The sequence below is a fragment of the Haliaeetus albicilla genome, chromosome 19 (assembly GCF_947461875.1).
Source record: "Haliaeetus albicilla chromosome 19, bHalAlb1.1, whole genome shotgun sequence".
In the NCBI taxonomy this organism is placed as follows: domain Eukaryota; kingdom Metazoa; phylum Chordata; class Aves; order Accipitriformes; family Accipitridae; genus Haliaeetus; species Haliaeetus albicilla.
In genome coordinates this window covers 8,558,061-8,571,312 of record NC_091501.1, presented here as the reverse complement: position 1 = coordinate 8,571,312, position 13,252 = coordinate 8,558,061, and the positions used below count along the sequence as shown (strand labels likewise).

The 13,252-nt window shown below is 49.2% G+C and overlaps 1 protein-coding gene across 3 annotated transcripts in view; it reads left to right on the top strand.

Annotated features, from left to right (window-relative positions):
• The window catches only part of DENND2A (DENN domain containing 2A), a 61,746-nt gene that overhangs the window by 47,431 nt on the left and 1,063 nt on the right, over positions 1-13,252 (top strand). For all 3 annotated transcript variants that reach the window (XM_069807532.1, XM_069807530.1, XM_069807531.1), the window contains exons 15-19: positions 7,554-7,731; positions 8,525-8,566; positions 10,490-10,607; positions 11,252-11,491; positions 12,578-12,664. In XM_069807532.1, coding sequence (XP_069663633.1) covers positions 7,554-7,731; positions 8,525-8,566; positions 10,490-10,607; positions 11,252-11,491; positions 12,578-12,664 — 665 coding nt within the window. The remainder of the gene's footprint in view (positions 1-7,553; positions 7,732-8,524; positions 8,567-10,489; positions 10,608-11,251; positions 11,492-12,577; positions 12,665-13,252) is intronic.

Below are 13,252 nucleotides of genomic sequence, written 5' to 3'. Positions count from 1 at the left end.
TGAAAGTAAAGTATGCAGTGAGAGGGAATGAGACAGAGGACTTCTCCCTTCTATTTTGAATCTGCTCAATTTGCTTTTTTTTAAAATATTTTTGTTTGCTCTCCTAAATTATGAAAATGGGCCCAGGTTTCTTTAAGATCTTGTGCAGCTGGTCTCTGGCAGCTCTCCAGCCCCTGAAGCACTTGAGGATTCAGGGAGGAGAGTTCGCCAAGGCTGGAGAAAGAAAAGCTGCCTGGATGAGTAATGACACTTAGGAGCACGCTCAGGTTTCAGGAGTGTACAATGCCCCTAAGCTGTCTGTTTTCACAACTTCCAGGCAGCAGGCTGCAGCTCTGGGACTGGACTGAGCGCTGGGGCAAAGAATGGGGAGGCCCCTTCTACAGGAAAGTGAAGGGAAAAATTCATTCTGCAGGGATCTGGGGCTCTCTGCGGGCAGACCTCAGGCAGCCTCATCACAGGAATAGGAAAGCTGGAGGGAGGGGAACTGTAGCATCCAGGCAGCACTGGCTGCTTGCAGTTTTTGGCAGCTGCCTTGGGTCAGAGGGGGGAAGATTTGACTCTTTATAGTCACTGATACATAGATACTTAGTATTCTGGATACTTAAGCCACACATTTCATGCAGAGCATTCAGACTTGCATTGAAAATGGGAGAATTCATCCAAACTCTAGATTTCTATGTAGCATATATGATTTATGTGATAATTTATGATGACAGGCTTTGTTTTCAAACGTTTTTCTTCTCCTCTGTAGGACACATTTTACATTCTGAGAAAATCTGTTAAGGACACAGATGACATTGTAATCTCTACATGAGGGCTGGGTGGTAAGAGTAAATGGTAGGGAACTTTTTTTTTAAGGCATCACTTCAGAATGAACCTTTATTTACCAGATCTTTTCCTATCACATCTTTATATGACAGCACACCACCATGTATTCTGAGCATGGTGTGTGTTACAGAGTACCTCTAATTCAAAGCACTTTGATGGGTATTGGTGTTTTGTTCCCCGTCCCCCAACCCCTGTATCTTTTGTCAGTATATCCAGGGTCCTTAGGAATGAGTCCAGCTGCCCAGGCCTGTAAAAAAGAATGGGAGAGTGCTATAGAATTATAGTTTCTAGAATCTCTAAATATACCATAAACAGCTTGCTTCTGTGAAAAAAAAGAATTGTCACGTTTTAAAGATCCAGGGTCTGTTAGGCTACAGGGCTCAGATTCAAATATTTACCGTAGATTTGCCAGCTCTCTACGAGACTTCTAATGTTTGATGTTTCTGAGAAGATCTTGCTCTGAGCAATTTCAGGAGAGTCTTTTTCTTTTCCTGTAACAAAATATGAAGTTTCTCTGGCTCATTTTTGTGGAGAAAAAATTCAAAAATGACCCTAAAGGACTGTAAAAGCTTGAAAAACACAAACCAAAGAAAATAACCCTCAAAATTAAGTAAGCTATTGTATTTTAATCCAATCCAGTGACTTGAGTGCACTGGATTGGTAAGCCTTTCATAAGGTCAACAGTCTCTTCTACTTGTTGGTGGAAATTCCATGTTTTAAAAACTGATGGTACTGTAGATTCAGGATCTTCTGTCCAAATGATACTTTTCCTGGGACAGGAACACATTGAACTCAATGAATATTAAGTAATATTTACTTTAGGGCTGGAAATGCCCATTTCAGAGGAAAGAAAAGAAATGCTTTTTGGCAATAGCTTAAGAGAAGAAAAAAACTGATAAAAGCAGCTGTTGGAAACTGCTCAGAGGTTAGGAATGCTAGAAGTAATCCAGCTGAGATGGATTAACGGGAAGAGTGCAGGTGACATGGTGAAAGATGCATAATAAATTACATTTATTGTTCATCTTTGCAGTTCTTCATGTGGGTACTATCAACAATCTGTACGTGTGTATGAAGGTGTGTCTGGGTGTGAGTGACAGAGAAAATGATGTATGCAATTTATTTACATCTTTTAATTGCTATAAGATCAGTCTGTGGGAAAAAAAAGCTGAAAGGTCTCTTGCCAGATACTGTGTGAACTGTGAAATGTTTTCAAGCTGAGCCAAAAAATGCATCTAACAAGTGTACAGCAAGTGAAATACTTTGTCTTTTCCATCTTTAGAATGAACTTTGAGTGTTTTTTAAAGACCTGTCAATCCAAAGCTTGGCAGCGGAAAAGGAAAGAATTTGGTTTATTAGTTTTTGGGTGGGTTGTTGTGGGGTTTTTTTTTCCCTCTATCACTATGGAAACTGGAGTATACATCTCCTCGCAACCCAGGAAAATAACTTTGTTAAAACTATGTTGGTCTCTGTAGTCTTCCCTAGTTTTTGTTCACTCCTGTACTGTAAACTTTAGTCCTGGGGCAGCGGAGGCTGTGGCGTGGGTTAGGCTCTGCAACCTTAGAGCTGCTTTTGTTTCCAAGAGATGCTGTCTGGCATGCAGTTCGAGGCACTGTTGACCAACCTTTTAGAATGCATCTCCAAATAGAAGTGGCCTGATTTCACAAGGTACTTAGAGCTGGGCAGTTTTTACCGGCCTGCGGGGGACATGTGTTAGATTCAGAGCGCTTTTTAAAACAGGAAAACTTACACAGGCTTAAAGTCAAGGCACCCTTTTTCCACATCTCCTCAAAAGCCTGTTGTGGATCTGACCAACTCGAGCAATTGCCTCTGTCCCTGCCAGAAACCACAGCTGTGTCAACAACACAAAGTGGTCATTGTTATCAAAGGCAGATCTGAAAGAATTAGAGTAGACACTTTAAATGTGGTCATCCCCAGTAAAAGGTAATTAATCATCAAAAAGAAGTCTTTTCCATGTGCTACAAAAACAAATCTGGGACTGCGAATCCCAGCCTCCCAGGTTTCTCCTTTTTGTATTGTGGTTAGGGAGAAGAAGAAACCCAAGGATGAAGTTTGGATGTCGAATAATAGCATTGTTTCTTCAGAGCATCTTAACGCTCGCTTCTTCACCTGCACTAACCTGCCACGTCGGTGGGAGGCAGTGACGGTCCCCACAGCTGGTGGAACTTGGCATCCCCCTGGCTGGATTTGCTGCAATGCTGTGCGAAGTCACGGGGCAATGTTTGGAAGCTCCTGCCTCTGTTAAATGTTGTAAACCAGATCTGCAATCCATCATAAGTAAATCCAGATGTGACACAGTGTCAGAAACCCAAAGGTGTTTGTAAAATGAATCCTACTGTAGCAGAGCTTATAAAAAAGAAAAGAAAAACCCATGTAATCAAACCATCTTAAATTGCCAAATGCTAGCATATTTTCAGCAGTTTGGTTAGTGCAGGGAGCAAAGGGCTTCCTGGCATTAAACTCCAAAAGGCTGATTGAATCATAGTGTTTTTCAGAAATCATGAAGTATTCTAAACCGAAAGAGGGATTCAGCTTGGGGGGCTTTTTAGCATAGGTGCTTGCCTCTGGAGCCAAAAGCTGGAGACCCTGTAGTCAGTCTAAAGTTCGGGAGGAAAGCAACCAAACTGAGCAGCCAGTATCCTTCCTTAGAAGCAGTTGCAAGTTGTCAAGGTGTCTTTTTAGAGCAAGTCAAGCTAGTCTTGGAGCAAGTTTTCCCAGGAGAGGAAGAAGAGTTGCTGTGTAGTTGCAGCTGTCGTGTTTAGTTTCTGTATTGGCCACCTCTGTTCAAGGTAGCTACCAAGAAACAGCAGCTTCATAGGGTGCTGTGTGGTAGGTTTTTGCATAGGATGCTGTGTGGTGGGAAGGCCTGTTGTTCAAGCAGACAAATGTCACAAATTGCTGCAATATCACTGCTCTGGCCAAGGGAGTGCTCAGCCAGAGACACTTGTGTGTTGGTCTACATGCAAAACAGCCCTTTAGGGAGGGATCTGACATGGTTCTTTGTGTACATCAATACTTTTTAACCTCTGTGTTAGCAATATTTCAGTCTTTCCTGTAAGCTCCTGTGCAAGTGACATCAGACACTCAGCTCAGCCATGTTCCCTAGAGAAGGCTGAATGAACCCATGAAAATGTGCTTGGTATCTTGAAAGTGTTCTTTAAAGACCTGCATTATTTTAAGGATTACTGTTGAAACCAAAGGCCTTAAAAAGTGGTGTCTGTGTCCCATTTGAACAACTGGCATTGAACTTCTGTGGCCTAAGGGTAGTGCATGGCACTCCCCAGAGCATACTGCAATCACACTGGGTAGAACTCTTCGTTCTTGGTGTCATCTGGAGTGCACCAAGCAAATGCAGCACCCTGGGTCAGTATTATTCCAATGGCAGCAGTCGTCATCATGGTTATGGTGCATGTGTCCCAGGATATCAGGGTTTCAGTGGGGACATTGGCTGTAGCTACCCAAAGGCATTGGCTGCCTGTTTGGTATAAGAGCCCTCAAAGGGCTGACTGACACTGAAACAGTGCTTTGAGAGTGCACTGAACTGTTCCGGTTGTGTTGTGCACATCAACTGTAGTTGATTCTGTGCACATCTCCTAGAAAGAGGCATCCAGCTTGAGCAGTGCCCAGAACTTCAGCGGCCATATTCACCTTCTACACAGATGTACCTGCAGTATTATGACTGAGGTGTAGTTTGGGCAGTCTCCCCCATCGCTGCTGGCTGAAGAGCACAGAATCACACAGATGGCATAAAAGGAATTATCATACTGGATTGTTTCGCAAGGCTCAGTAGCCATGGTGTGAATCAGCAGTTCCTTAGTGCTTGCTGCAGTGCTGTATGCAAGAGAAGGAGGGAGCTTAGGCTTGAGTCATTCCAAAGCACTGAGGTTCTGCTGGGCTCCTGGCAAGCTGCAGCTCCCTGAGACTATCTGCAGAGCAAGTCCGACTGAATCGCATGTGGAAGAGAGACCTCAGTGTTACCTCCTCTGGGTCCATCTCTGAACTGCTATGCCTTCAAAGGAGGCTCACAGATCTCACTCCTTTCAGTATTGTTCCCTCAAAATGTCTTCCACAGTGAGAAATGTTTCAGAGCAGAGATCACTAGGATTCATCCGGGAGGCAATGAGGCATTCACAGATGGAAGGGTGGAAGGGGAAGCTGTCTTTACTTCCCACTGTGTGGTACATACGATTTCAGACTTACACAGCGCTGTCTGTGACTTCCACTAACTGGACCTCAGCCATCTTTCCTCCCACTCAATCTCTCACGTACCATGTGTACTCGCTGGGACTTGAGAGCAGGGTTGAGGGAAGAACAAGCCACCATAAATATAGCAGGAGACAGCATGCCGTAATATCTCACCATGCCATAAATAACCACGTACTTCAGCTGCTCACTGTTCCTCTGTGGAGCTACCTGCAATCACAGAGATCTTTTCCATTGGTTTTCAAGTGCTGTCTATGAAGTCAGTTCCCACCTTTAGGCAGGAAATTTGGATGTGCCTTCAAGATCGAGGATTTGTGACAAAGGTGAAACTTCTAACACTTCCACATTCAACCTCTCCTCAAAGAAGGGGAAGTCCATTGTTGGTGGTCTAAGAGTAATGCCACAGTGCTGCGCACAAGTAATGAAAGGAGGAGTTCTTTCAGCTTTCACCATGCTGCTGCTGTTATTACTGGGGCTATTATCAGTCAGAAATTGAGGAGTGGAAAATATGCTCTGCAGTAATAGAGGGGAAGAGAAGCCTCTGCTCTTGCATCTGCTGACATGGCCTGAAATGTATGGGTATGCAAGTAGCGCAGCCTCAAAGGAAACAGTTTTTAAAGGATCTCATTAACTTAGAGTGCACTTTTAAGATGGCACGTTCACTTCTGTTGTAGTTCCTTTCAAGATTAGCTTGTATGAAAGGTACAAGAAAAATAATCTACTTTGATACTGTTTCCACTTTTTTTCTGGGTGTTTGGGTTCTTTTTAAATATTCCTGTTTCTTACTAGTTCTGTGTTTTCTCATTTTCATTTTGTTTCCCTCTGATTCATTATCTACTTTGCATGTGTGGTAAAGACAGTGAGATGTGGGCTTGCTGATTAAGGCAGGCACAGCTTGAGAACAGCAACAGAGGGGCAGCCAGCAGGAATGAATATGGAGAAGGGAGGGGGATATGCTAAGACCTTCCTAAACAAGTATGTGGAATGGAGAGGGTTTTCCCCATTTAAAGGCTTAGAGCTACCAGTCTGTGTCACAGCCTTTGAAGGGTCCTCCTCTGTTTTCATAGAGTATCTGCTTAAGAAGAGACAAGCCTCTGGGAGCGCAGGGAGAGGAAACTGTCCCCGTCTTGTGAAGAGACTTTCTCAGCGCACACATCCCAGGCGTCCCTCCCAAGCACCTATTCCCTACCTATTGCAGTCCTAGATAAAATTGTCATGTTAGGCAGATTCCAGCCTCTCCCCTAGGATTTACTTATCTCCAATAGCGTCATGTGTTTAATGATGTTTACTGTGTGATTACTTCATACGGTCACACTGATGTCCCAGCAACCACACTTGTGTTCTGCTAAACTGAACTTATCTGATGAAAGCCAGCCAGCTGTAGCCCAGCCATGCCACTCTGCTCAGTGTGTGTTAGCGTTACAGCATGGGGATTCAAATCTACCAGACTTAGCTGGAGTGAGGGGGGGGAGGGAAAGCAGGCTTCACTTTTCAGAGCGAGCTCTAGTCCACTCCCATCAAACCCCTTCCCTCTCAAGTCAGCAATAAACTGCCAGATCCGGGTTGCTGAGTGTAAATTCCCCTGTGGAGTTTAACAGGAGCCAGCTGGGCGTCCTTCCTTGGGGATGTGACTCCTCCCAGCCGCACCAGCCTTCCTCCCCTCCTCCAGCCTTACAAGACCTGGATGCTAGTAAAATAAAATTATGTTATATACAGGGTTGATGGTGGTGAGCCTTCCCCCTCCCTTGACACATACAAATGCTTCCAGACCCAGAATGGATGAGTAACTGGTGCCCTGCGGCGAGCTCTGCTGTGGCTGACTGCAGACCCTGCCTGCCTCCTTCCAGAGAGCTGATGGTGTTTCTGGACAGACCCTCTTGGAAGTTGTTAGCAAAGCTGAGCTGCTGGTGGCATTTGAAGGGGGAAGATGGAAGGCTGCAGTCTCGTGGGCCATGGGCAGCTTCCTACAGAGGCCAGCCGAGTGCTCCCCTCCTGGGATGATTTCACTCTCCCATGGTTCTGAGTAGCCTTGGCAGGCTCCACAGGCTGCAGGCTGCCTGGATAGCCTTGGCTGGAGATTGCTGCCTTCCTCTTTCCCCCATGCTCTGGCATGGCTGCTAGGAGCTATCAACATGATTGGGACCAACAGAAAAGCTTGGCATTGCCCTGTGATTACTCCAGCTAAGGGTTGCCCGAAGGCAAAGCATATATGCTGCACAGGTACCAAGCCAAGGGGCAGAGGAGCAGGGCACTGGAGTAGCAGATGCTGGATTGAGGAGGACCTATCTCTTGTCATGTGTGTGGGCCAGGATCATCTTTCATAACCTGGGCTTCTGCCTCAGGTCATTGCCTCTGAAGCTGAAAAATGGGGTCAGAAATCTGGGAAAGCCCCTGGTAATTACAGAGATCAATCGGAGAATGTTTGAAAGAGCCCTGTTTTCTAGGAAGCACCGCTTACCCCCTGACTGACCAGCCATTACCCTTGGTTGCGTTTCATCTTCCAGCACTCTTTCCAAGTGTTGCCATGCCACGGTGGCCCTACTGTACCCCTTCACCTGGCAGCACACCTACATCCCCGTGCTGCCGCCTTCCATGATCGACATCGTGTGCTCGCCCACCCCCTTCCTCATCGGCCTGCTCTCCAGCTCCTTGCCTCGCCTGAAGGAGCTCCCAGTGGAGGAGGTGAGCCATGCACCCGCACCGCAGCCTTGCTCTCGGTCGCTTCCAGCGGGCCGACTTGTCTGCTGTCCCAGAAAGGCTGCTCTCGAGAGTCCGCCTTGGCAGCTGGCAGCACGAAGGAGCCGAGCTCTCGTCCTCTGGCTCCTGCGAGCGTGGGGTGAGGGAGGAGGCGGACGTCCCCCGGGGAGGCAGAGGTCTGCGCTCTGCCTTGTCCGCAGCTTGGGAAGGCAGGGGGCTGGGGTCTCCCACCGCAGGGGCTGCTGCGGGTAGGAGATGATTTTATTAAAGTTTCTGTTGGTTTCCGCATTGTGCTGTCTAGGGGCTAAGCACAAAGTCTGCCAGGCTTGAAGTACGATTGCTACAAATTGGCCAGGGTAGCTGCTCCTCTAATTAATGGAAGGAATTAAGAACCGGATTCATGATACGCAAGGGTGAACGCAGCAAGGCTGAACGTGGTTGGGGGGGCATTTCCCTCCCTGCCCACCCAGGCGACAGCGGTGCAGTGCACGGGGAGAAAAGACAGAGTTCTGACCCCGACGTGGCGGTGAGGAGTGGTGGGCCGGGCTTGGAGCACAGCCTCCTGCTGTCCAAGCTGTTCTGCGGTTTGCGGCGACATCGTTAGAAAGCCGCAACAAGGGCTCTGCTCTTGGCTCACGCTGGGTGCCTCCTCCAGCTGCGGTGGGGGGGTAGGAGGAGCAGGGGTAGGGTGCGTTTCCTTCAGAGCGGTTACAGATTAAGATACGCTCCGATCGTGGAAATAACAACTTCCCCTTTTTTCTTGCTCTTTTGTTCTTAGGTCCTAGTCGTTGACCTTGTAAATAACCGGTTTCTGAGACAGGTGAGCAGAGCTATTTTGTACCCTTCACCTTCTCTCCCCTTTTTCCACCACACCTTACCTCCATCTGTGTTTGCTGACCTGCCTGGCTGGATGGATCACTTACTCCCCACACAAACTGAGGCAGGGTTTGTGGTTGGCAGCATTATAAGGGTCACTGTGTACATATGTAATATCAGCGTCCCAAACAACAGCTGCTGAGGACCAAATCATTGTGCATTATCTCTCCCTCTGTTTTTTTTTTTGGGTTTTTTTTGTTTTTTTTTTTTAAAGAGGGGAAATGGTGGCACTTGAGCACTGTGGGTCCTTAAGTGGCACCCTGGCTGAGGGTAGAGCTGGAAAGCCTCGGCTCAGCACTGTCTGCTGGGGAGCAGCGCGGGCTCTTCCAGCCTGTGTCTGTCAGTCCACTTCTTGGAGCGAGTCCAGAGGAGGGCCATAAAGATGATCAGAGGGCTGGAGCACCTCTCCTATGAAGACAGGCTGAGAGAGTCGGGGTTGTTCAGCCTGGAGAAGAGAAGGCTCCAGGGAGACCTTAGAGCAGCCTTCCAGTACCTAAGGGGGGCCTATAAGGAAGCTGCAGAGGGACTTTTTACAAGGGCTTGTAGTGATAGGGCAAGGGGTAATGGCTTTAAACTGAAAAAGAGTAGATTTAGTAAGGAAGAAATTCTTCACTGTGAGGGTGGCGTGGCAGTGGAACAGGTTGCCCAGAGAGGCTGTGGATGCCCCATCCCTGGCAGTGTTCAAGGCCAGGTTGGATGGGGCTTTGAGCAACCTCGTCTAGTGGAAGGTTGGAACTAGATGATCTTTAAGGTCCCTTCCAACCCAAACGATTCTATGCTTCTATGATCTCCTATCACATACCCAGCCCTCGGTGAGGAAGGGAGCCTTGATGATTTCTTCAAATCTTTCCTGCCCGAGGAGCTTATGGTTCTTCGCTCCAGTCCTTGCACTGGATGGGTCATAAGTAGGAAGCTGGTACACAGGAGCCTGTGTGTTGCTCTGCAGACAAGATTGCCTGCTGATTTTTACTTCCCTTTGTTGTGGAGAGGAGGAGCAGGATATTGAAGGGGGAAGGACAGATTAATGAACATACTCCTGGCCCAGGAAGCTAGTTTTGCCCCAGAGCTCTTTGGCAGATCGCTGAGGAGCACTGGCTGCATCGGTCTCTGCCCTGCTTGAAGTCCCATGGGTAGAACGTCTCTGCCCTGCTTGAAGTCCCATGGGTAGAACGTCTCTGCCCTGCTTCAAGTCCCATGGGTAGAACGGGATGAGTGCACCTCCTGCTGCAGGCAGTAGTGTGTGGCTGAAGGCCACTCCTTCAGTGCAGTTCTCACTTGCCAGCTGCCTTAGCTGCAGGGATATGCTTTACCTTAGACCTCTCTTTTGGAAGTTTAAGCTAAATCACGCTGTCTCAGCCAGGGCTGTTAGGAGCTCGCACACAGTCACCGGCAGTTCCTTGGCTTCGTTGCTCTACGGGAACTCGTTACGCCTCCGTAACACGATCGGTGCCTGAGCAGAGCTGAGCAGGGGGTTGTGCTCACCTGGCTGCACGCCAGCATTGTTCAGATTCGTCCTCGTCCCCTTTGTGGCGGTGCGAGTGCTCGCAGGGGGTCAGTGGGGCAACGGGTGAGCCCTGCCCGGTAGCCTCTTGGGTCAGACACCTAAAATTTTTCCAGAAGAGGGGAACATTTGGGAAAAGACACTCCCTTTCTCCTTCTTCTTGTGCTTCTTGATAGTCCTGCACTGGGAGGTGCTGGGAACGTGCCAAGCGTCTTACGCCTTCTCCCGCTCCCTCTTCCTCTCCTCACAGTTCATTTTTAGTGCTCCCCCTGCCGTGCTGGGGACAGGATAGGAGCTGGTGAGGAGAAGGGCAGGGGCCAGCTGTGTCCCGGCCCCAGGCCCTGAGAAGGTGGCTCTGTCTTACAGATGGAAGATGAGGACTCCATCCTGCCCCGCAAGCTGCAGGCCGCCCTAGAACACATTTTGGAGCAGAGGAATGAGCTGGCGAGCGACAAGGAGGAGGGGCCTGTCAATGGCAAGCAGGGTAAAGCATGGTGCCTTTCAGCTTAAAACCACATCTTTTCTGCCCCTTTTTCTCCTGTCACTTCTTAGGGGAGAACTAGGCTTGTATTGAATTTAACACCACGGAAATTGGAGGTAGGTCAGGATATTGGTTGAAGCTGTATTAAACATTCCATTGCACCAGGGACAATTCTCTGTGTGTGAAGAGAAACAGTACTTACCCCTTCCCACCTCTGTCCGTCCTTCCCTTACAGCTCCAGGGAACACCTGGACTCCTTTTTGGAGGGGGAGGTTGTGTTCCCACAGGCCTCTCTCTGCTGCTGACTGTGTGAGTGATGCAGGCTCCTCCGGGGGACAGTCCACCCACAGAGCTGCAGTCTCGGAGGTGGCCATGTGGCTCACAGGCGACTGGGCTGAGACAGCTCTCTGGGAGACAGCATGGGCATCTCCTGCTTGCAGGGGAGCCAAGACAGAGCTTGGTGGCTTTCAAAGTAGTAGCAGCCTAGTCCTCTTCCATCGTAAGCACTTCCTAGGATGCTGTCTCTCTTGAGCAGCTTTTTCTGGTCAGGCTGGATCTGAAAAAAGCCAGGGAGTTTGTACCCAGGATGTTTCCTAGCATGTCCTTACAGCACAGTCCTTACCACTGCCTCTTTGTTTTCTCCTTAGAGACCAGCCCTTTGAACGAGGTGGTGTCCGAGGCCTTTGTCCGTTTCTTTGTGGAGATCGTGGGCCACTATTCCCTCTTCCTGACCCCAACCGAGCGAGAGGAGCGGACCCTGCAGCGTGAGGCTTTCCGCAAGTCCGTCTCCTCCAAGAGTCTCCGACGCTTCCTGGAGGTCTTCATGGAGACACAGATGTTCGGGGGCTTCATTCAGGAGCGGGAGCTGCGGAAGCAGGGGGTCAGAGGTGAGGGGCTCTGCGTGGGCTCTGCTGTTGTGGAAACTGCAGTTGCTCCTGCGAGAGCTGGGAGATGCTCACCAGCTGCCAGCTCCATCCCCAGCACCATGGCTGGAGGCTGCAATGTCTGTGCAAGGACACCGGGAGGGAGGTGGTAGGGAGGCGCTAGCACAGGCTGGTGGTTTGTTCTGACACCCCTGCATGGCCTTCAAGAAGTCTCTTGGGGATTTTTGGCCTCTGTTTCCTTATCATGCCAAAGGGGAGCGTCGCCTCACAGGAGCGTGGTGAGACAGTTTGCACAGTGCATGGGCACTGGCTGCTGGAGAACAGGGGCTTTTTGTGCGTGATCTGGTAGTTTCTTGTTGAGGTTGGGGTTACAGGCACCCTTCACCGCTGCAGTAAGGGACATAAGTAGTATCCTCCATGTGTGTGCCTCTTCTGTTCCATGTTGAATTCCCATCAGGACCATCACAGAAGGGGTACACTGCTGGAATGACGTTTATTCTTGCAGTCCCTCACGTCCCCTTCCTGTGTCTAGAGGAAGAACTGGCTGGATTGGTTATGGCTGTTTTGGTTAGTAGAAAATATGGATGCTCATGTCCTTCCCAAAGCTGCTTCTGTTGTTTCGCTCCTGTTATCCCACAGTCCCAAGGGCTCTACTGGCAGCTGAAGTTTCTCATCCCTGCTGCTGCTCGGTCCTGGCTTAGCATTTTCCTCCCCAGCACTAATGAGCAGTGGACACTTGAATAGGTGGTTGAGTAAAAGAGGTTTTGCAGTGTGGTAAATCCCGCGTGACGATTCCCCAGATGGTCTCACTTTCTGGACTTAGCCGTATTCGTAGCAGTATGAACGGAGGTTTTGTCTCTCCCTGTGCGAGGTACAAAAGCTCAGTCAGCCTTGCTGTGGGGAGAGAGGAGGAGGACCAAAGCTCCAGTCCCACATTCGGGCTCAGCGGGTGGAGGAGGTGGGGCGAGTTGTTCCCTCTCATGTGCAATAGTTTATTGGTAAGCTGGGACAGTATGCTTTCAGATGGGCGTTCTTACTTTTATTTACAGGGAAGCAAAATAGAAGTTGTTGACTTCTTTCTTTCTGCAGGTCTGTTTGAGGTACGGGCTCAGGAGTACCTGGAAACACTTCCCAGTGGGGAGCAGAGTGGAGTCAATAGGTTCCTGAAAGGCCTAGGTAAGGAAGCAGCAAAATTCTTGGCTTCTCAGGAGGCTCAGGCTTCTCGTTGTCTTCAGGTTTGGCATCAGAGAAGCTGCCGAAGGGTGGCAGGGCTCTGCTAGTGACTGTGTGTGGCTTCCTGCAGAGCAGTGCCCTGAGCCTTGAGTGATGGGTGCCTGGCCGTATATCCCTGCTCTGGCACGCTGTTGGCTCTGCCCTCTGATCTGCCACTTGTCTGGAGGCAGGTGGAGAGCCAGAGATTGGGCCATGAGCTATGTCTGTGTCTTCCAAAGGAGACGGGCAGGTCTGAGGAGGCAATGGAGCAACCAGTGACTTGGGGGTGGTGGATGCAGGTCCTGACGGGGAGAGTGACGAGAGTCTCCATTGCCTTCAGGTTTGCCCTTAGGGATCAGTGGTGGGAACTGCCCAGGAGTATCCTAAGGTTGAATCCATTTTCCACTGTAAGGGGAGCTAGACGAGAGCTCCAGACTGAGAAGTCCTTGATAAGTCACTGGACACCATGGCTAAGAGAGTTTGATCTTCTGTTCAGGTCACATCCCTGGCCCTCTTGTCTTTTCTCGGCCATTTAAGAGCAGTAGTGTCTGT